At 44.1% G+C, this 24,804-nt stretch overlaps 5 protein-coding genes across 5 annotated transcripts; all 5 read left to right on the top strand.

Moving 5' to 3' along the window:
• Positions 1 to 14,769: 14,769 nt before the first annotated feature.
• On the top strand, positions 14,770 to 16,116 carry LOC138368518 (mucin-2-like). Its single transcript, XM_069331044.1, has one exon. It carries the CDS (start codon positions 14,770 to 14,772, stop codon positions 16,114 to 16,116), a length of 1,347 nt encoding a protein of 448 aa, XP_069187145.1.
• A 1,132-nt stretch (positions 16,117 to 17,248) lies between these two features.
• LOC138368517 (uncharacterized) lies at positions 17,249 to 17,917 on the top strand. Its single transcript, XM_069331043.1, has one exon. The coding sequence runs from the start codon at positions 17,249 to 17,251 to the stop codon at positions 17,915 to 17,917; it is 669 nt and encodes a 222-aa protein (XP_069187144.1).
• A 2,632-nt stretch (positions 17,918 to 20,549) lies between these two features.
• LOC138368516 (glutamate--tRNA ligase-like) lies at positions 20,550 to 21,608 on the top strand. Its single transcript, XM_069331041.1, has 2 exons — positions 20,550 to 21,319; positions 21,470 to 21,608. Exons 1-2 carry the CDS (start codon positions 20,550 to 20,552, stop codon positions 21,606 to 21,608), a joined length of 909 nt encoding a protein of 302 aa, XP_069187142.1.
• A 332-nt stretch (positions 21,609 to 21,940) lies between these two features.
• LOC138368515 (uncharacterized) lies at positions 21,941 to 22,999 on the top strand. Its single transcript, XM_069331040.1, has one exon. It carries the CDS (start codon positions 21,941 to 21,943, stop codon positions 22,997 to 22,999), a length of 1,059 nt encoding a protein of 352 aa, XP_069187141.1.
• Positions 23,000 to 23,524: 525 nt separating this feature from the next.
• On the top strand, positions 23,525 to 24,433 carry LOC138368514 (rho family-interacting cell polarization regulator 1-like). The gene has a single exon (XM_069331039.1). The coding sequence runs from the start codon at positions 23,525 to 23,527 to the stop codon at positions 24,431 to 24,433; it is 909 nt and encodes a 302-aa protein (XP_069187140.1).
• The last annotated feature ends 371 nt before the right edge of the window (positions 24,434 to 24,804 follow it).

The following is a 24,804-nucleotide window of genomic DNA, read 5'->3' as shown; positions in this document are numbered from 1 at the left end:
AACGATGTGTCAATATTTCATTCAAAATGATCTGCTACCAGAAATTTTAGCCAAATATCCCCAGTTTGCTAACTGTAGATAACAACTAAGTGATTGTAACCTATCCACCGCTGCCCACTGGATGGGGGCGGTGTGCAGGACAAACATATAAATTTTGATACTGTTGATACAAATCTGTTGATGTGAGCACTTTAGTTTAGTCTGCCATTTAAAGAAAAAAAGAGCATATCAATGGTATATCACAGAAAACGAATTTATCATAAACTCATGTATTTGTCTTATCATATTGAACTGCATTCATATTTTTAATATATAACAATATGAATATACAAATTTCTGTAAATCCCCTACCATGTTGGAATCTGTGGAAATGAATGAGCAAATGTGCTGGCTGAAGGCGCCGAAGGAAACCACATTGGTTTCATTTTGGATACAAATGTCCATGGAGATTCAAAATGGAAACTAATTATATAGTTGAACCTGCAGAGAGGAGTTTAAGAATCTGTGTAGAGAGTGATGGACACAGCCTTCACAATTATACTTCAGAGAATGTAAACATCTAAGAGTCATTAGAAATATGTGTAGAATAATAAACCCTACATTGTTTGAGTTAGGGAAAACACCATTTGTCATATATAGATACTAGCTGTTCCTAAAGATTCACCCATTTTGCACCAGCAAGATAACATATAAGATTTTAAGAGTTGACGAATGTTAATCTTCTTGTCTGATAAACTGTGAACTTGAGACATAGTTAATAAGAACACGACAATATAAGACAACAAAAAGTTTTCAGATTCTTTCACACCACTTTCCAGCAACTTTTATAATTTATATAAATTATTTTAGGGAATAATACATAAATTATATATTTAAACATAATATAGTGTTTAGTGGAATGCATAAGGAGTCAAATTGTGTTAAAAAGAGCGATTTTTAGAAAATTTGGAAAACTATTTTTTTCTGTTCATATTATAACTAAATTGATTTTAAAGGTTTCACTCAGCCAATATATATCATTCACAATTTATTAATGAATTTTACAAAAAAACACCATAAATTTTATATTTAAACATGTAAAAACTATTTGTTTTACATTTGGAACATAATAATGGTAGAAAAACAATTTTAAATAAAACCTTTGTGTTTGGATTTTTTGAGTAAAAGTTTCTCAAAGGCTCTCCTGCACCATTCTCAATGCAAATCATTCCCACACCTATGGAAAGAGATAGGCGAACGTTGGGTAGATGATTTGTGTTTGCTGGGCAACGCCCTCAACACCACACGGCTTCTGCAACACCCTCAACACCACAGGGCGTCTCCGACCCCCTCAACACCGCATGGCGTCACCAATGCCCCCAACACCACAAGGCGTCTCCAATGCCCCCAGCACCAAACGTCGTCCCCAACGCCTCAAACACAACTCGGTGTCTCCAACGACCCCAACACCACACGGCGTCTCCAACATCCTCAACACCACTCGGTGTCCCCAACGCCTTCAACACCACAGGCCGTCACCAATGCCCTCAACACCACAGGGCGTCTCCAACGCCCTCAACATCACATGGTGTCTTCAACGCCCCAACACCACACGGCGTCAGTAGTGGGATTGATGCCATAGAGCGTCCGTTTTGGTTTTTTTCCAGGGACGCTCTATGGCATGATGCCATAGAGCGTCCGTTTTGTTTTTTTCCAGGGACGCTCTACGTCGCAGCCCCATAGAGCGTCCGTTTTGTTTTTTCCCAGGGACGCTCTACGTCGCAGGGTTATTTTCAACTTTTAGACCGGTCGTTTTTTTTTTTTTCCGGGGCCTGTCTACGCACCCCTAGTTTCACGAACTTGAAGTACGACATAGACCGTGCATTTTTGTTTTTTTCCGTGCACGGTCTACGCACCCTGGGTTTTCTCGATTCAACTTGCCTAGGGATTAAAAAGCCGGTCCCTGGCATCCCCAAATTTCGTTGGCTCAGTGACCCTGCACAGACATTGCTAATGGTCAATGAAGTCACCAGCTAGCCGCTCAGCATTCCTGCACCGGCATGTTCGAGGAGATTAAAAAGCCGGTCGTAGCATCATGGGTTTTGCGATACAACAGTGTCCTTGAAACCTAATATAAAATACCATCATCCCTAGTCTATTTTTAATTTCATATTTACTTCCAACCATTGCCCATTACATTTATCAAAGGGAAACAAGTATGTGAGGGAAGAACATAACTTCAGCACTGCAAGAAGTTATGTGTGTATTTTCAAGTTCGTCCCCTGCTGCCTGTATTTACCCAGGTCTTTTTCCTAAATATAAAACTTATCCAATTCATTTCCTATTCTGTTTCATGTTGATACGTATAAGTCGCACCTCTATCATGTCACCCCTATTTTTTCTTTGTCGTCGTCGTTCTAGGATTGATGAATACGACGTGCGATTTTCATTTTTTCCAAAGCCGGTCGTAGCTTCAGGGGTTTTTGATAGCTACGACCGGCTTTTTTCATTTTTTCCAAAGCCGGTCGTAGCTTCAGGGGTTTTTCCTGTTTTTTTTCCCTATGTCGGTCGTAGCATCTGGGGTTTTTCCTGTTTTTTTTCTAAGCCTGTCGTAGCAGCATGGGTTTTTGTGAATTTTTTTGTTCCTATGCTGGTCTTAGCATCATAGTTTTTTGTTCCTATGCCGGTCGTAGCATCATAGTTTTTTGTTCCTAGGGATTAAAAAGCTGGTCCCTGGCATCCCCAAATTTCGTTGGCTTAGTGACCCTGCACAGACATTGCTAATGGTAATGACGTCACCAGCTAGCCGCTCAGCATTCCTGCACCGGCATGTTCGAGGGGATTAAAAAGCCGGTCGTAGCATCATGGGTTTTGCGATACAACAGTATCCTTGAAACCTAATATAAAATACCATCATCCCTAGTCTATTTTTAATTTCATATTTACTTCCATCCATCGCCCATTACATTCATCAAAGGGAAACAAGTATGTGAGGGAAGAACATAACTTCAGCACTGCAAGAAGTTATGTGTGTATTTTCAAGTTCGTCCCCTGCTGCCTGTATTTACCCAGGTCTTTTTCCTAAATATAAAACTTATCCAATTCATTCCTATTCTGTTTCATGTCGATACGTATAATAGGTTATAAATATTCCCCTTTAGTATGACCATTCAGTCACACCTCTATCATGTCACCCCTATTTCTTCTTCTTCGTCGTCGTTCTAGAGAATGTAATTTGAGCTATGACAATTGTTCTTGAAGGATCGTTTATTATGCATAGGGCAAAAAACAGTAACCCTGAAACCTAATGTAAAATACCATCAACCCTAGACTATTATAAATTTCCTATTTACTTCCAACCATCGGTCATTGCATGAAACAAAAAGGGAGCAGCACTGCAAGAAGTTATTTGTGTATTTTTCGAGTTCTTCCCCTGTTACCTATATTTACCCAGGTCTTTTTCCTAAATATATAACTTATCCAATTCATTCCTGTTCTGTTTCATGTTGATACGAATAATGGGTCATTAATATTCCCCTTTACTATGACCATTCAGTCACACGTCTATCATGTCACCCCTATTCTTCATCATCGTCGTTCTAGAGAATGTAATTTGAGCTTTGAGCTTGGACAATCTTTCTTGAAGGATCGTTTATTATGCACAGGGCAAAAAATAAAATGAAAAAACTGCTATCAGTCGTTTATATGAAAAAAACAGAGCGCTCAAAACATACCTCCCACACCATACTGTAGCATTTAACAAATAAAAAACTCATTCAGTAAAAGTAAGCCTCTCATATTTTGAAATAAAGCCTTCTGCAGATACCGCCTTTTGTGACGTCATCATCCCTAATGTAGCACGAGGCATCAACGGGCTAAATGCGGATCCCAGGAGGTTCACACATAAGTGTGAACTCTTAATCTGGCTTAATACCTCACCTATACTCTGTGCTTCATCAGAGTTGATATTCAGCTACAATAGCTCGTATTTTCGCTCATTGCTTATATTTTCTGTTATTCATAAACCCTATCAAACCTTCCTAACCTAACCAATCCTATCTTATTATATATAACAAACAAATACATTCTACAGACCAGTTATTGTTGTTGTTTAGTGACATCGTGAAAAGCGAACTCGGGTATAGGGATAATGTATTGCTAGCCATTAGCATATAGGTGTGAAGGTATTACTTCACCTTACTGGTCAACTATGTATGACGTCACCAGACAACCAATGCGGCCTTTGGCGTCCTACTGGTATGTGTATTTGATGTTATTATTCAAAAATGACTAGACTATCCATCCCCACCTAACCTAATCAGAGGACTAAGAATATACATTTTAGTCATCCACAACTGTAATCATTATTCAGTGATAAGTTCAAAAGTATAACAGAAGCCCAAATGTCGTACTGCAATTTAAGCAGAATCGTACATCTGGCAGCATAGCAGGTGAGCTGAACATAAGAATAAAGGTAACTGCAGAGGTCCTATTGGCCCATACGAGGCAGCTCCTATATATTTCCACCCAATCTCATTCATATCCACCCTATGCTTAAAACAACCAAGGGATCCCACTTAAAGTATTAGTTTACAATAATAGTTTTAATAAATAGCTCTTATTCTAGTTTTATACACAACAGCAATTAAGAAAACCCTATATCTAGATATTCTACTATAATCCACAAGTAGTTACCACACATCTGGCAGTACAGCGGATTAGTGGCTGTGTTCATAGGCTAGTCAACTGTCCTCACATCCATCAAATAGATATCCAAATGTCGCACCTCAATTCATCCATCTAGCAACTCAGCTGGATGTTAGCGACTATATTCATAGGCTAATCATTTCTACACCTCAAAAAATCCTAGTCTCGCTGCGCAAATCAGCTAACTTGTTTCTAAACCAACACTCGCAAATACAATCATGCATACCTACACATACTTCAAAACCTATGCATTCATAGAGAATAGCCTAGTTTTTGCCACCATTTCCCCATTAATCAGATGTAATTTATGCCATACACACAGAAAATACAGCATTTACACACCAAATATGCCATTTATGCACAAAATATATTATTTACTCTCAAAATATACCATCACATAAAAAAATATGAGATTTTCATACAAAATATGTCAGTTGCAAACAAAAATATACCATTTACACAATATTGCATGTACACTCAGAGTATGACATTTACACAAAGTACGGTATTTTGCACAAATATATCAAAATGCTTATGCATTTAGACAATAAAAAATGCACTTTAACTAAAATTACACAATTTCACAAACGTAATTTTCACAAAATACCCACACATTGTCTCATAAACCAAAATACACTTACACCATAAAGATCTATTTTATCAAATTACAGAGCTTACACAAAATACACAATTTTCACACACAAATACAGTTTCACCAGTTACACTTCAACATATTAAAAACACAACTTGCATAAATGCACTATTATCACAAAAATTATTACACAGTTTGTGTAATTATTTTACATCTTTGCACAATTAATACAAGAAAACTTGCTATATAATTACTCAGCTTGCACAATGACAATCAATACCCAAAGGTATAAATAAACAATTCGTCCATATGCAATTACACAACATGCGCAATTAATACACAACTTATACAATATTACACATCTTTCATATTTATTACACACAACTTGCACAAATGCATATCTAGCACAAATACGTGCAATACATAACTACCCCAAATATGAAAATACACAACTAGCATAAATACACGATTTACACAAATACAATTGCGACATTTACACAACTAGCTCAAAAATGTAATCAATACACAACTTACCAAAATATGAACAATACATAACTAGCACATATTCATTAAATCCACAACTATGCAATTTCCGCAAATACACATACAAAAACATATACAATTAATACATACAACTTGCACAAAACAATACACAATTTATAGAAATATAATCAATACATAATTTCAATAATCATACAACATATGCAAAATACATAATCTGCACAATTAATACACAAGTATATTAATTGTGCTATATATGTCCAAACACAACCAACTGGGTCAAACAATACACAATTTGCATGATATTTTTCTGGGTATATTTAGGACATTAATTATAATATGCTGAGTTTAACCAACTCCCCAAAAGTCAGAATTTCACATATAAAAATGTTTCTTATAACTTCCAATGAGCTCAATATATAACACATTCTTTTCCATTAAGATATCAACATTATTAGTGCTAAACTATTCATCTAACATATGTCCACTGTTTTTATGTCTTATTAATACCTTCCTTGTTACATTCTCTCCAATCAGACCACCATATTTATGTATTTATTCAAACCATCTAACAGACTTATTTGTTCTAGCCTTAGTTATGTTAGGGCAGGTGGGGTTAGGTAGAGTCAGTATTTTCTATGCTAATTTTAGACAAATTTGCTATATCTTATCAAAATGCATCCTGTTAAAACTTAAATTCATCTAAAATATACTTATACTACGCAAATTTGACTAAATTCTACCTAGCTAAACTTACTAAATATGAGCATCCCATATCCTCACATACAAGCCTATGTCGCCTCTGTCCATACATTATATGAGTCTGCCATATAGCACGAACCCCAAATAGGAAAATTTACACTATTTCATAAACATACTAGTTCATTACCCTAAGATATTATATATGTCCTTCCCTACACGACCTCACCAAACCTGACCTAGCATATCCAACCCTGGATTTGGTTAAAGTTGGCGAAATGTATGCTATGCCACCTAAATTTCACCAAATTTAAGGCAATTTCCACCAAATATACCCAAATGTTGTGTATCATAGCATCGCCAAAGCCCATTTTCTCCTATTCCATACTACCCTACACAACCTCACCCAACCTGACCTAGCATATCCAAACCTGGATGTGGTTAAAGTCGGCGAAATTAATGCTATGCCACCTAAATTCTATCTAATTTAAGGCAATTCCCACCAAATATAACCAAATGTTCTGTATCACAGCACTGCCAAAGCCCATTTTTACCTACATTTTCTCCTATTCCATCCTACCCTACGCAACCTTACCTAACCTATCCTAGCATATCCAAACCTAGATTTGGTTAAAGTCGGCGAAATTTAAGCTATCCCACCTAAATTCTATCTAATTTAAGGCAATTCCCACCAAATATATCCAAATGTTCTGTATCACAGCACTGCCAAAGCCCATTTTTACCTACATTTTCTCCTATTCCATCCTACCCTACGCAACCTTACCTAACCTATCCTAGCATATCCAAACCTAGATTTGGTTAAAGTAGGCGAAATTTAAGTTATCCCATATAAATTTGACCTAATTTAAGACAATTCCCACCAAATATACCCAAAAATGTTTTGGAACGTACCACGGCCAAAGCTCATTTTAGCTGAGTTTTTACCTATTCCAACCTGCCCTAGACAACCCTACCCAGCCTCTCCTGGCATATCCAAAGTCAGATTTGATTATAGTTGGCGAAATTTATGCCTTTCCAACCTAAATTTTACCTAATTTAAGACAATTTCTACCCAATATACCCAAAATGTTTTGTTACATAGCTCAGCAAAAGACCATTTTAGCCGAGTTTTCACATATTCCAACCTACCCTACATAGCCTTACCTATCCCTGACCTAGCAGATTTGATTAAAGTTTGGGAAATTTAAGCTATCGCCATCAAATTGGAGACAATTTCCACCAAATATGCCTAAATGTTGTGTATCATAGCACAGCCAAAACCCATTTTACCCACATTTTCACCCATTCCATCTAAACCTGGACCTAGCCTCTGATACTCAGAGAAGTGATGTTTTTGGATATGAACCTAAATGCCCATGCCTAACCTGCAAGAGTCTTGGAGCTTTGTTGAATATTTCTTCGAAAACTGAAGTTTTGGATATGAACCTATCCGCACTGTGCCTAACCTGCTAGGATCTTTGTTGAACATTGTAACCATATTCATAGAAAAGTGATGTTTTGGATATGCACCTAACAGCCCCTCTCCTTTAAAACTTGGAACTGTGTTCAATATTGTAGATATAGTGTTGGGTGTGTGTTTTGTTTTTACACATCAACCCAACCGACCTGGACCTAACCTCCCTTCATCTAACTTCAAATTTATCGTAAATATGGAAGGACGTGTTGTTTGTGCATCAACCCAATCGTCCTCGACCTAGCCTCCATTTATCAAACTTCAAATTTATCATAAATATGGGAGGACCGTGTTATTTGTGCATCAACCCATCCTGGGCCTAACCTCCCTTTATCTAACTTCAAATTTATTGTATTTATGGGAAGAAGGTGTTGTTTATGCATCAACCCAACCGCCCTGGACCTAACCTCTGATACACGAATCTTGGTTCAACATTGCATCATACTCGTAGCATATTTTTTTTTCACATAATTCAATCATCCTCAACCTAACCTCTATTACCTGGGGGAGGGAGGTTAATGGAAAATATGATAATAATGGGAATTTTCTCTACATCAGTTCAACCTAACCATCCTTAACCTAACCTTAGTTAGAAAGGGATATAACTCACCAAAACTATTTAATTACCATTTACCTTATTTTCCTTATCCTAACCCATAACCAGAGGGTTTAGACCCCCCTTTACCTCGAAATTAGAGTACAGGGTTAAATTAGGGAATGTTAGGTTTATGTGTGAAAATATATTCCTACCTTAAATATATAGTATAATTTTATACTTTATTTTATACTTTAACCAAATACACAACATTTAGGCATATTTGGTGGAAATTGTCTCCAATTTGATGGCGATAGCTTAAATTTCCCAAACTTTAATCAAATCTGCTAGGTCAGGGATAGGTAAGGCTATGTAGGGTAGGTTGGAATATGTGAAATCTCGGCTAAAATGGTCTTTTGCTGAGCTATGTAACAAAACATTTTGGGTATATTGGGTAGAAATTGTCTTAAATTAGGTAAAATTTAGGTTGGAAAGGCATAAATTTCGCCAACTATAATCAAATCTGACTTTGGATATGCCAGGAGAGGCTGGGTAGGGTTGTCTAGGGCAGGTTGGAATAGGTAAAAACTCAGCTAAAATGAGCTTTGGCCGTGGTACGTTCCAAAACATTTTTGGGTATATTTGGTGGGAATTGTCTTAAATTAGGTCAAATTTATATGGGATAACTTAAATTTCGCCTACTTTAACCAAATCTAGGTTTGGATATGCTAGGATAGGTTAGGTAAGGTTGCGTAGGGTAGGATGGAATAGGAGAAAATGTAGGTAAAAATGGGCTTTGGCAGTGCTGTGATACAGAACATTTGGATATATTTGGTGGGAATTGCCTTAAATTAGATAGAATTTAGGTGGGATAGCTTAAATTTCGCCGACTTTAACCAAATCTAGGTTTGGATATGCTAGGATAGGTTAGGTAAGGTTGCGTAGGGTAGGATGGAATAGGAGAAAATGTAGGTAAAAATGGGCTTTGGCAGTGCTGTGATACAGAACATTTGGTTATATTTGGTGGGAATTGCCTTAAATTAGATAGAATTTAGGTGGCATAGCATTAATTTCGCCGACTTTAACCACATCCAGGTTTGGATATGCTAGGTCAGGTTGGGTGAGGTTGTGTAGGGTAGTATGGAATAGGAGAAAATGGGCTTTGGCGATGCTATGATACACAACATTTGGGTATATTTGGTGGAAATTGCCTTAAATTTGGTGAAATTTAGGTGGCATAGCATACATTTCGCCAACTTTAACCAAATCCAGGGTTGGATATGCTAGGTCAGGTTTGGTGAGGTCGTGTAGGGAAGGACATATATAATATCTTAGGGTAATGAACTAGTATGTTTATGAAATAGTGTAAATTTTCCTATTTGGGGTTCGTGCTATATGGCAGACTCATATAATGTATGGACAGAGGCGACATAGGCTTGTATGTGAGGATATGGGATGCTCATATTTAGTAAGTTTAGCTAGGTAGAATTTAGTCAAATTTGCGTAGTATAAGTATATTTTAGATGAATTTAAGTTTTAACAGGATGCATTTTGATAAGATATAGCAAATTTGTCTAAAATTAGCATAGAAAATACTGACTCTACCTAACCCCACCTGCCCTAACATAACTAAGGCTAGAACAAATAAGTCTGTTAGATGGTTTGAATAAATACATAAATATGGTGGTCTGATTGGAGAGAATGTAACAAGGAAGGTATTAATAAGACATAAAAACAGTGGACATATGTTAGATGAATAGTTTAGCACTAATAATGTTGATATCTTAATGGAAAAGAATGTGTTATATATTGAGCTCATTGGAAGTTATAAGAAACATTTTTATATGTGAAATTCTGACTTTTGGGGAGTTGGTTAAACTCAGCATATTATAATTAATGTCCTAAATATACCCAGAAAAATATCATGCAAATTGTGTATTGTTTGACCCAGTTGGTTGTGTTTGGACATATATAGCACAATTAATATACTTGTGTATTAATTGTGCAGATTATGTATTTTGCATATGTTGTATGATTATTGAAATTATGTATTGATTATATTTCTATAAATTGTGTATTGTTTTGTGCAAGTTGTATGTATTAATTGTATATGTTTTTGTATGTGTATTTGCGGAAATTGCATAGTTGTGGATTTAATGAATATGTGCTAGTTATGTATTGTTCATATTTTGGTAAGTTGTGTATTGATTACATTTTTGAGCTAGTTGTGTAAATGTCGCAATTGTATTTGTGTAAATCGTGTATTTATGCTAGTTGTGTATTTTCATATTTGGGGTAGTTATGTATTGCACGTATTTGTGCTAGATATGCATTTGTGCAAGTTGTGTGTAATAAATATGAAAGATGTGTAATATTGTATAAGTTGTGTATTAATTGCGCATGTTGTGTAATTGCATATGGACGAATTGTTTATTTATACCTTTGGGTATTGATTGTCATTGTGCAAGCTGAGTAATTATATAGCAAGTTTTCTTGTATTAATTGTGCAAAGATGTAAAATAATTACACAAACTGTGTAATAATTTTTGTGATAATAGTGCATTTATGCAAGTTGTGTTTTTAATATGTTGAAGTGTAACTGGTGAAACTGTATTTGTGTGTGAAAATTGTGTATTTTGTGTAAGCTCTGTAATTTGATAAAATAGATCTTTATGGTGTAAGTGTATTTTGGTTTATGAGACAATGTGTGGGTATTTTGTGAAAATTACGTTTGTGAAATTGTGTAATTTTAGTTAAAGTGCATTTTTTATTGTCTAAATGCATAAGCATTTTGATATATTTGTGCAAAATACCGTACTTTGTGTAAATGTCATACTCTGAGTGTACATGCAATATTGTGTAAATGGTATATTTTTGTTTGCAACTGACATATTTTGTATGAAAATCTCATATTTTTTTATGTGATGGTATATTTTGAGAGTAAATAATATATTTTGTGCATAAATGGCATATTTGGTGTGTAAATGCTGTATTTTCTGTGTGTATGGCATAAATTACATCTGATTAATGGGGAAATGGTGGCAAAAACTAGGCTATTCTCTATGAATGCATAGGTTTTGAAGTATGTGTAGGTATGCATGATTGTATTTGCGAGTGTTGGTTTAGAAACAAGTTAGCTGATTTGCGCAGCGAGACTAGGATTTTTTGAGGTGTAGAAATGATTAGCCTATGAATATAGTGGCTAACATCCAGCTGAGTTGCTAGATGGATGAATTGAGGTGCGACATTTGGATATCTATTTGATGGATGTGAGGACAATTGACTAGCCTATGACACAGCCACTAATCCGCTGTACTGCCAGATGTGTGGTAACTACTTGTGGATTATAGTAGAATATCTAGATATAGGGTTTTCTTAATTGCTGTTGTGTATAAAACTAGAATAAGAGCTATTTATAAAAACTATTATTGTAAACTAATACTTTAAGTGGGATCCCTTGGTTGTTTTAAGCATAGGGTGGATATGAATGAGATTGGGTGGAAATATATAGGAGCTGCCTCGTATGGGCCAATAGGACCTCTGCAGTTACCTTTATTCTTATGTTCAGCTCACCTGCTATGCTGCCAGATGTACGATTCTGCTTAAATTGCAGTACAACATTTGGGCTTCTGTTATACTTTTGAACTTATCACTGAATAATGATTACAGTTGTGGATGACTAAAATGTATATTCTTAGTCCTCTGATTAGGTTAGGTGGGGATGGATAGTCTAGTCATTTTTGAATAATAACATCAAATACACATACCAGTAGGACGCCAAAGGCCGCATTGGTTGTCTGGTGACGTCATACATAGTTGACCAGTAAGGTGAAGTAATACCTTCACACCTATATGCTAATGGCTAGCAATACATTATCCCTATACCCGAGTTCGCTTTTCACGATGTCACTAAACAACAACAATAACTGGTCTGTAGAATGTATTTGTTTGTTATATATAATAAGATAGGATAGGTTAGGTTAGGAAGGTTTGATAGGGTTTATGAATAACAGAAAATATAAGCAATGAGCGAAAATACGAGCTATTGTAGCTGAATATCAACTCTGATGAAGCACAGAGTATAGGTGAGGTATTAAGCCAGATTAAGAGTTCACACTTATGTGTGAACCTCCTGGGATCCGCATTTTGCCCGTTGATGCCTCGTGCTACATTAGGGATGATGACGTCACAAAAGGCGGTATCTGCAGAAGGCTTTATTGGTGTGGGAGGTATGTTTTGAGCGCATAAGGATAGGGTCACTACCGAACTCGCATTGAAATCACCAATGCCCAGGGCTCTGTTTTTTTCATATAAACGACTGATAGCAGTTTTTTTCATTTTATTTTTTGCCCTATGCATAATAAACGATCCTTCAAGAAAGATTGTCCAAGCTCAAAGCTCAAATTACATTCTCTAGAACGACGATGATGAAGAAGAAATAGGGGTGACATGATAGACGTGTGACTGAATGGTCATAGTAAAGGGGAATATTAATGACCCATTATTCGTATCAACATGAAACAGAACAGGAATGAATTGGATAAGTTATATATTTAGGAAAAAGACCTGGGTAAATATAGGTAACAGGGGAAGAACTCGAAAAATACACAAATAACTTCTTGCAGTGCTGCTCCCTTTTTGTTTCATGCAATGACCGATGGTTGGAAGTAAATAGGAAATTTATAATAGTCTAGGGTTGATGGTATTTTACATTAGGTTTCAGGGTTACTGTTTTTTGCCCTATGCATAATAAACGATCCTTCAAGAAAGATTGTCATAGCTCAAATTACATTCTCTAGAACGACGACGAAGAAGAAGAAATAGATGTGACTTGATAGAGGTGTGACTGAATGGTCATACTAAAGGGGAATATTTATAACCTATTATACGTATCGACATGAAACAGAATAGGAATGAATTGGATAAGTTTTATATTTAGGAAAAAGACCTGGGTAAATACAGGCAGCAGGGGACGAACTTGAAAATACACACATAACTTCTTGCAGTGCTGAAGTTATGTTCTTCCCTCACATACTTGTTTCCCTTTGATGAATGTAATGGGCGATCGTTGGAAGTAAATATGAAATTAAAAATAGACTAGGGATGATGGTATTTTATATTAGGTTTCAAGGATACTGTTGTATCGCAAAACCCATGATGCTACGACCGGCTTTTTAATCCCCTCGAACATGCCGGTGCAGGAATGCTGAGCGGCTAGCTGGTGACGTCATTGACCATTAGCAATGTCTGTGCAGGGTCACTAAGCCAACGAAATTTGGGGATGCCAGGGACCAGCTTTTTAATCCCTAGGAACAAAAAACTATGATGCTACGACCGGCATAGGAACAAAAAACTATGATGCTAAGACCAGCATAGGAACAAAAAAATTCACAAAAACCCATGATGCTACGACAGGCTTAGGAAAAAAAAAAACAGGAAAAACCCCAGATGCTACGACCGACATAGGGAAAAAAAACAGGAAAAACCCCTGAAGCTACGACCGGCTTTGGAAAAAATGAAAAAAGCCGGTCGTAGCTATCAAAAACCCCTGAAGCTACGACCGGCTTTGGAAAAAATGAAAATCGCACGTCGTAGTCATCAATCCTAGAACGACGACGACAAAGAAAAAATAGGGGTGACATGATAGAGGTGCGACTTATACGTATCAACATGAAACAGAATAGGAAATGAATTGGATAAGTTTTATATTTAGGAAAAAGACCTGGGTAAATACAGGCAGCAGGGGACGAACTTGAAAATACACACATAACTTCTTGCAGTGCTGAAGTTATGTTCTTCCCTCACATACTTGTTTCCCTTTGATAAATGTAATGGGCAATGGTTGGAAGTAAATATGAAATTAAAAATAGACTAGGGATGATGGTATTTTATATTAGGTTTCAAGGACACTGTTGTATCGCAAAACCCATGATGCTACGACTGGTTTTTTAATCTCCTCGAACATGCCGGTGCAGGAATGCTGAGCGGCTAGCTGGTGACGTCATTGACCATTAGCAATGTCTGTGCAGGGTCACTGAGCCAACGAAATTTGGGGATGCCAGGGACCGGCTTTTTAATCCCTAGGCAAGTTGAATCGAGAAAACCCAGGGTGCGTAGACCGTGCCCGGAAAAAACAAAAACGCACGGTCTATGTCGTAATTCAAGTTCGTGAAACTAGGGGTGCGTAGACAGGCCCCGGAAAAAAAAAAAACGACCGGTCTAAAAGTTGAAAATAACCCTGCGACGTAGAGCATCCCTGGGAAAAAACAAAACGGACGCTCTATGGGGCTGCGACGTAGAGCGTCCCTGGAAAAAAACAAAACGGACGCTCTATGGCATCATGCCATAGAGCGTCCCTGGAAAAAACCAAAACGGACGCTCTATGGCATCAATCCCACTACTGGCGTCACCAACGCCATTAACACCACACGGCATCTCCAATGCACTCTACACCACACGGCGTCTCCAACTATCCCAACACAACGCCGTGTCTCCAACGCCCTCAGCACCAACCGGGGACTCCAACACCCTCAACACCACTTGGCGTCTACAACACCCTCAACACCACAGTGCGTCACCAACACCCTCAACACCGCACGGCGTCTCCAACGCCCTCAACACCACACGGCGTCTCCAACACCAACAACACCACACGGCGTCCCCAACGCCTTCAACACCACAGGGCGTCACCAATGCCCTCAACACCACAGGGCGTCTCTAACGCACTCAACACCATATGGCATCTCCAAAGCCCCAACATCACATGGCGTCACCAACGGCCTCAACACAACACGGCGTCTCCAACGTCCCTACACCACTCACCATCACCAACACCCTCAACACCACACGGCGTCTCCAACCCACTCAACACCACACGGCGTCTCAAACTATTCCAACACAACGCCGCGTCTCCAGAGCCCTCAACACCACTCAGGGTCTCCAACGCCCTCAGCACCACTCGGCATCTCCAACACCCTCAACACCACAGGGCGTTTCCAACGCCCTGAACACCTCCCAGCGTCTTCAACGCCCTTAATACCACTCGGCGTCTCCAAAGCCCTCAACACCACTCGGTGTCTCCAACGCCCTCAACGCCACACGACGTCTCCTACGATCGCAAGAACACTCGGCGTCTCCAACGCCCTCAACACCACACGGCGACTCCAACGCCCTAAACACACACACGACGTCCCCAACACCCTAAACACCACTCGGCGTCTCCACCGCCCTCAACATCACTCGGCGTCTCCAACGCACTCAACACCACTCGGCGTCTACAAAGCCCTCACCATAACTCGGTGTCTCCAACGCCCTCAACACCACTCGGCGACTCCACGCCCTCAACACAACACGGCGTTCTCAACGCCCTCAACATCACTTAGCTTCTCCAACGCCCTCTGCACCTCTCGGCGACTCCAACGCCCTCAACAGCACACTGCGTCTCCTAAGCCCCCAACACCACACGGCGTCTCCAACGCCCTCAACACCACATGGCATCTCCAACGCCCTCAACTCCACACAGCGTTTGCAACACCCTCAACACCACACGTCGTAGCCAACGCCCTCAACACCACACAACGTCACCGACGCCCTCAACACCACTCGGCGTCTACAAAGCCCTCACCATAACTCGGTGTCTCCAACGCCCTCAACACCACTCGGCGACTCCACGCCCTCAACACAACACGGCGTTCTCAACGCCCTCAACATCACTTAGCTTCTCCAACGCCCTCTACACCTCTCGGCGACTCCAACGCCCTCAACAGCACACTGCGTCTCCTAAGCCCCCAACACCACACGGCGTCTCCAACGCCCTCAACACCACATGGCATCTCCAACGCCCTCAACTCCACACAGCGTTTGCAACACCCTCAACACCACACGTCGTAGCCAACGCCCTCAACACCACACAACGTCACCGACGCCCTCAACACCACACGGCGTCTCCAACCCCCTCAACACCGCATAGTGTCACCAATGCCCCCAACACCAAATGGCGTCCCCAACGCCCCCAACACAACTCGGTGTCTCCCACGCCCCCAACACCACACAAGGTCTCAAACACCCTCAACACCACAGTGCATCACCAACACCCTCAACACCACAAGGCGTCTCCAACGCACTCAACACCACACGGCGTCTCCAACACCCTCAACACGACACGTCGTCGCCAAAGCCCTCAACACCACACAACGTCATCGACGCCCTCAACACCACACGGCGTCTCCAACGCCCTCAACACCACTCGGGGTCTCCAACGCCATCAGTACCTCATGGCGTCTCTAACGCCTTCAACACCACACAACGTCACCAACGTCCTCAACACATCACGGCGTCTCCAACAACCCCAACACCACTAGGTGTCTCCAACGCCCTCAACACAACTCGGCGTCTCCAATGCCCTTAACACCACACAAAGTCTCCAACGCCACCAACAACACAGGGCGTTTCCAACGCCCTCAACACAACTCGGCGTCTCCAACGCCCTCAACACCACACGGCGTCTCCAAACCCCTCAACACCGCATGCCGTCACCAATGCCCCCAACACCACAAGGCGTCTCCAATGCCCCCAACACCAAACGTCGTCCCCAACGCCCCTAATACAACTCAGTGTCTCCAACGCCCCCAACACCACACAGCGTCTCCAACACCCTCAACACCACAGTGCGTCACCAACACCCTCAACACCACAGGGCGTCTCCAACGCCCTCAACATCTCACGGCATCTCCAACACCCTCAACACCACAGGGCGTCACCAATGCCCTTCACACTACAGGGCGTCTCCAACGCCCTCAACACCACACGGTGTATCCAACGCCCCAACACCACTCAACGTCACCAACACCCTCAACACCTCACGGGGTCTCCAACGCCCTCAACACAATACCGCGTCTCCAACGCCCTCAACACCACACAGCGTCCCCAATGCCCTCAACATCACTCGGCGTCTCCAACGCCCTCAATACCACTCGGCGTCTCTTACACCCTCAACACCACACGGCGTCTCCAACGCCCTCAATACCATTTGGGGTCTCCAACGCCCTCAACACCACACGACGTCTCCAACGCCCTCAACACCACTCGGCGTCTCCAACGCCCTCAGTACCACTCGGCGTCTCCTACACCCTCAACACCACATGGCGTCTCCAATGCCCTCAACTCCACTTGGGGTCTCAAACGCCCTGAACACCACATAGCGTCGCCAACGCCCTCAACACCACACAACGTCACCTACGCAGTCAACACCAGACGACATCTCCAACGCCCCCAACACCACTCGGGGTCTCCAACGCCCTCAACACCTCACGGCGTCTCCAACGCCCTCAACACCACACAATGTCACCAAAGCCCTCAACACCACACGGCGTCTCCAACACTCTCAACACCACAGAGCGTTTCCAACGCCCTCAACACCACTCGGCGTTAGCAACGCCCTCAACACCACACGGCGTTTCCTACACCCTCAACACCACGGGACGTTTCCAACGCCCTCATCACCACTTACCGTCTCCAACGCCCTTAACACCACACAACGTTTCCAACGCCACGAACACCTCGAGGCGTCTCCAACGCCCTTAATTAACACCATACGGCGTCTCCTACGCCCTCAACACCACGTGGGTTCTGCAATTGTTGGAAATTTCCAACACTAATACAACACTGTTGTATTATTATTAATTATTACTAAATCTACTAATCACTGTAGTAACTAAAATTAACCAACCGTAGAGTTCACATGTATTAATAATTGTATCTGTACAATAATGCTAGGATTCTTACGTCACCATACGCCAGTATTGCGTCAGATTCCACCATAATAAACACATCTATATCCAGTGTGTCAGAGAATTGAGTTTGATTCTCTAAAAACAACAGTGTTCTGTGTGATAATTATTTACCGATAACCTGACTCCCAAATAATGCCAAATAGAGTGTTTCTAGTTACAACTGTTATCTGGTAATAAATTTAATGTCACGCGTGAATGCCATGGAGAGAATTAGATTCATCTCCATTGCTCGTTTACCATCGTAAAACGAGCAAATAATAATATTTAACTCCTCTGAATAATAAACCCGTCATTATCCAAGCATTTCAGTCGCAACTGCGAGGAATAATATTATTCGCAGTAAATAATTTGTGGAGCAAATGCGGGACGCGGAGCTGGGGACAGAGGAGACGCCATTAATCGAGAAGACGCCACCGAGAGCGTGTGTAGGCGTAGACGAGAGAGGAAAGTCGCCAACGTGCGGTGTGAAGAATAGTTGCGGAATTGAGCAACTTGGCTGGTGTCTGTGTCACAGGATACATCATGGTGAATCGTCAACGAGAATTAACTTGACATTCAGCCCGGAACCTGTTAATTTGTTCCGTGTAGTCCATCGTGACCGGCCAGAGAAGCGCTTCGACATCTAGGCTAGGTTCAACGCCACGTGTTCGCTATTACGACGCTAGAGCCTAAGACGCGAGCTTCGGCAAGCCTCAACTTACACAGTGCCCTATTAGCTAAGTACCTTTATTCCCTTTTGATGCATCATTAGAGATAGGTTATAGCCGGGTAGCTTGTCGTCACGCCGAGCGATATAAATAAAATACACGTATGTATTTATTTTCACTCTCCATTACCAATTCTTGAATATAGATATTTATCAGCCTAATAGGTTGCTACGTAATATATCTTGATTTACAGCTCGCGTGTGAAGAATTCCCCGAGCTGTCACTTTCCCGTGTTAATCATCTCCCAGTGTTCCATGATGAGTTCAGGAGATTCCGAGGATGATTCATAATTGATGTCCTGGAAAACGTCTTCAAGCTAAGACCCTTTTCCGTATTCCATTGATTAAATTATCTGTAGTGTATTATTACCATAGATCACTGTTCACTGGATTTGACACGTGTTTATTATAATCATTAATTTCTGATATTCATAATCTATGTTCCTATTGGTGACAAATTTTATTGATTCAATAATTGGTCTTAAGATTAGGTTATTACATAATGAACTGGTGCACGAACCACACTAGTTCCTAGACATATATGAAGTTCTAGTAATACCCCCCCCCCCCCAATGTAGGTGTTTGAGGCTTTGATTCAATTAAATTATATACAGCCCATTAATTTTACAAGTGATTATATTCTCTAGTATTTATCCATAGTTACTGGTTCCTCTAGGAATTTTCTAATGATCACATTTTATTAGTTTCCCTCTTTACTATAAAAGCGGGTGGTCCTTCGTAATTGATTTCATTACATTAATATTTAAATAAATAGAGACAAACCCCAAATGTCCCACAGCACTGCCCCCAACACCACTCGGCGTCTCAGACGCCCTCAACACCACTCGGTGTCTCCAACACCCTCAATGCCACACGACGTCTCCTATGATCCCAAAAACACTCGGCGTCTCCAACGCCCTCATCACCACACGGCGACTCCAACGCCCTAAACACCCCACGACGTCCCCAAATCCCTCAACACCACATGGCGTGTCCAACGCCCTCAACACCACTCGGCGTCTACACCGCCCTCAACATCACTCGGCGTCTCCAACGCACTTAACACCACTCGGCGACTCCACGCCCTCATCAGAACACGGCGTCACCAACGCCCTCAACATCACTCAGCGTCTCCAACGCCCTTTACACCTCTCGACGACTCCAACGCCCTCAACAGCACACAGCAAGCATAAGAAATATTGCCGGAACAACCGTGGACATTTTCAAGAGGAAACTAGATTTATTCCTCCAAGGAGTGCCGGACCAACCGGGCTGCGGTGGGTATGTGGGCCTGCGGGCCGCTCCAAGCAACAGCCTAGTGGATCAAACTCTCACAAGTCAAGCCTGGCCTTGGGTCGGGCTTGGGGAGTAGAAGAACTCCCAGAACCCCATCAACCAGGTATCAACCAGGAAACAGCGTCTCCAACGCCTCCAACACCACTCGGCGTCTCCAACACCCTCAACACCACACGGCTTCTGCAACACCCTCAACACCACAGGGCGTCTCCAACCCCCTCAACACCGCATGGCGTCACCAATGCCCCCAACACCACAAGGCGTCTCCAATGCCCCCAGCACCAAACGTCGTCCCCAACGCCCCAAACACAACTCGGTGTCTCCAACGCCCCCAGCACCACACGGCGTCTCCAACACCCTCAACACCACTCGGTGTCCCCAACGCCTTCAACACCACAGGCCGTCACCAATGCCCTCAACACCACTTGGCGTCTCCAACGCCCTCAGCACCACTCAGCGTTTCTAACGCCCTCAACACCACATGGCGTCCCCAAGCCCTCAACACCACTCGGCGTCTCCAACGCCCTCAGTACCACTCGGCGTCTCCTTCACCCTCAACATCACACGGCGTCTCCATCACCCTCAACACCACAGGGCGTTTCCAACTCCCTCAACACAACTCGGCGTCTCCAATGCCCTCAACACCACACGGCGTCTCCAACACCCTCAACACCACAGGACGTTTTCAACGCCCTGAATGCCACACAAAGTCTCCAACGCTCCCAGCACCTCCCGGCGTCTCCAACGCCCTTAACACCACACTTCGTCTCCTACACCCTCAACACCAAACGGCGTCTGCAACGCCCGCATCATCACTCGGCGTCACCAACGCTCTCAACACCACTCGGTGTCTCCAACACCCTCAACACCACAGGGAGTTTCCAACGCCCCCAACACCTCCCGGCGTCTTCAACGCCCTTAACACCACTCGGCGTCTCCAACGCCCTCAACACCACTCGGTGTCTCCAACGCCAACACCACACGCATCTCCTACGATCGCAACAACACTCGGCGTCTCCAACGCCCTCAACAACACACGGTGACTCCAACGCCCTAAACACCACACGACGTCCCCAACACCCTTAACACCACTCGGCGTCTCCACCGCCCTCAACATCACTCGGCGTCTCCAACGCACTCAACACCACTCGGCGTCTACAAAGCCCTCACCATAACTCGGTGTCTGCAGCGCCCTCAACACCACTCGGCGACTCCACGCCCTCAACACAACACGGCGTCCTGAACGCCGTCAACATCACTTAGCTTCTCCAACGCCCTTTACACCTCTCGACGACTCCAACGCCCTCAACAGCACACAGCAAGCATAAGAAATATTGCCGGAACAACCGTGGACATTTTCAAGAGGAAACTAGATTTATTCCTCCAAGGAGTGCCGGACCAACCGGGCTGCGGTGGGTATGTGGGCCTGCGGGCCGCTCCAAGCAACAGCCTAGTGGATCAAACTCTCACAAGTCAAGCCTGGCCTTGGGCCGGGCTTGGGGAGTAGAAGAACTCCCAGAACCCCATCAACCAGGTATCAACCAGGAAACAGCGTCTCCAACGCCTCCAACACCACTCGGCGTCTCCAACACCCTCAACACCACACGGCTTCTGCAACACCCTCAACACCACAGGGCGTCTCCAACCCCCTCAACACCGCATGGCGTCACCAATGCCCCCAACACCACAAGGCGTCTCCAATGCCCCCAGCACCAAACGTCGTCCCCAACGCCCCAAACACAACTCGGTGTCTCCAACGCCCCCAGCACCACACGGCGTCTCCAACACCCTCAACACCACTCGGTGTCCCCAACGCCTTCAACACCACAGGCCGTCACCAATGCCCTCAACACTACAGGGCGTCTCCAACGCCCTCAACATCACATGGCGTCTCCAACGCCCCAACACCACTCAGCGCACCAACACCCTCAACACCACACGGCGTCTCCAATGCCCTCAACACCACTTGGCGTCTCCAACGCCCTCAGCACCACTCAGCGTTTCTAACGCCCTCAACACCACATGGCGTCCCCAAGCCCTCAACACCACTCGGCGTCTCCAACGCCCTCAGTACCACTCGGCGTCTCCTTCACCCTCAACATCACACGGCGTCTCCATCACCCTCAACACCACAGGGCGTTTCCAACTCCCTCAACACAACTCGGCGTCTCCAATGCCCTCAACACCACACGGCGTCTCCAACACCCTCAACACCACAGGACGTTTTCAACGCCCTGAATGCCACACAAAGTCTCCAACGCTCCCTGCACCTCCCGGCGTCTCCAACGCCCTTAACACCACACTTCGTCTCCTACACCCTCAACAAGACACGGCGTCTGCAACGCCCGCAACATCACTCGGCGTCTCCAACGCTCTCAACACCACTCAGTGTCTCCAACACCCTCAACACCACAGGGAGTTTCCAACGCTCCCAACACCTCCCGGCGTCTTCAACGCCCTTAACACCACTCGGCGTCTCCAACGCCCTCAACACCACTCGGTGTCTCCAACGCCCTCAACACCACACGCATCTCCTACGATCGCAACAACACTCGGCGTCTCCAACGCCCTCAACAACACACGGCGACTCCAACGCCCTAAACACCACACGACGTCCCCAACACCCTTAACACCACTCGGCGTCTCCACCGCCCTCAACATCACTCGGCGTCTCCAACGCACTAAACACCACTCGGCGTCTACAAAGCCCTCACCATAACTCGGTGTCTGCAGCGCCCTCAACACCACTCGGCGACTCCACGCCCTCAACACAACACGGCGTCCTCAACGCCGTCAACATCACCTAGCTTCTCCAACGCCCTTTACACCTCTCGACGACTCCAACGCCCTCAACAGCACACAGCAAGCATAAGAAATATTGCCGGAACAACCGTGGACATTTTCAAGAGGAAACTAGATTTATTCTTCCAAGGAGTGCCGGACCAACCGGGCTGCGGTGGGTATGTGGGCCTGCGGGCCGCTCCAAGCAACAGCCTAGTGGATCAAACTCTCACAAGTCAAGCTTGGCCTTGGGCCGGGCTTGGGGAGTAGAAGAACTCCCAGAACCCCATCAACCAGGTATCAACCAGGAAACAGCGTCTCCAACGCCTCCAACACCACTCGGCGTCTCCAACACCCTCAACACCACACGGCTTCTGCAACACCCTCAACACCACAGGGCGTCTCCAACCCCCTCAACACCGCATGGCGTCACCAATGCCCCCAACACCACAAGGCGTCTCCAATGCCCCCAGCACCAAACGTCGTCCCCAACGCCCCAAACACAACTCGGTGTCTCCAACGCCCCCAGCACCACACGGCGTCTCCAGCACCCTCAACACCACTCGGTGTCCCCAACGCCTTCAACACCACAGGCCGTCACCAATGCCCTCAACACCACTTGGCGTCTCCAACGCCCTCAGCACCACTCAGCTTTTCTAACGCCCTCAACACCACATGGCGTCCCCAAGCCCTCAACACCACTCGGCGTCTCCAACGCCCTCAGTACCACACGGCGTCTCCTTCACCCTCAACATCACACGGCGTCTCCATCACCCTCAACACCACAGGGCGTTTCCAACTCCCTCAACACAACTCGGCGTCTCCAATGCCCTCAACACCACACGGCGTCTCCAACACCCTCAACACCACAGGACGTTTTCAACGCCCTGAATGCCACACAAAGTCTCCAACGCTCCCAGCACCTCCCGGCGTCTCCAACGCCCTTAACACCACACTTCGTCTCCTACACCCTCAACACCACACGGCGTCTGCAACGCCCGCAACATCACTCGGCGTCTCCAACGCTCTCAACACCACTCGGTGTCTCCAACACCCTCAACACCAGAGGGAGTTTCCAACGCCCCCAACACCTCCCGGCGTCTTCAACGCTCTTAACACCACTCGGCGTCTCCAACGCCCTCAACACCACTCGGTGTCTCCAACGCCCTCAACACCACACGCATCTCCTACGATCGCAACAACACTCGGCGTCTCCAACGCCCTCAACAACACACGGCGACTCCAACGCCCTAAACACCACACGACGTCCCCAACACCCTTAACACCACTCGGCGTCTCCACCGCCCTCAACATCACTCGGCGTCTCCAACGCACTCAACACCACTCGGCGTCTACAAAGCCCTCACCATAACTCGGTGTCTGCAGCGCCCTCAACACCACTCGGCGACTCCACGCCCTCAACACAACACGGCGTCCTCAACGCCGTCAACATCACTTAGCTTCTCCAACGCCCTTTACACCTCTCGACGACTCCAACGCCCTCAACAGCACACAGCAAGCATAAGAAATATTGCCGGAACAACCGTGGACATTTTCAAGAGGAAACTAGATTTATTCCTCCAAGGAGTGCCGAACCAACCGGGCTGCGGTGGGTATGTGGGCCTGCGGGCCTCTCCAAGCAACAGCCTAGTGGATCAAACTCTCACAAGTCAAGCCTGGCCTTGGGCCGGGCTTGGGGAGTAGAAGAACTCCCAGAACCCCATCAACCAGGTATCAACCAGG

This window comes from Procambarus clarkii, chromosome 25 (genome assembly GCF_040958095.1).
Source record: "Procambarus clarkii isolate CNS0578487 chromosome 25, FALCON_Pclarkii_2.0, whole genome shotgun sequence".
Classification (NCBI taxonomy): domain Eukaryota; kingdom Metazoa; phylum Arthropoda; class Malacostraca; order Decapoda; family Cambaridae; genus Procambarus; species Procambarus clarkii.
This window is presented reverse-complemented; position numbering and strand designations above follow the sequence as displayed.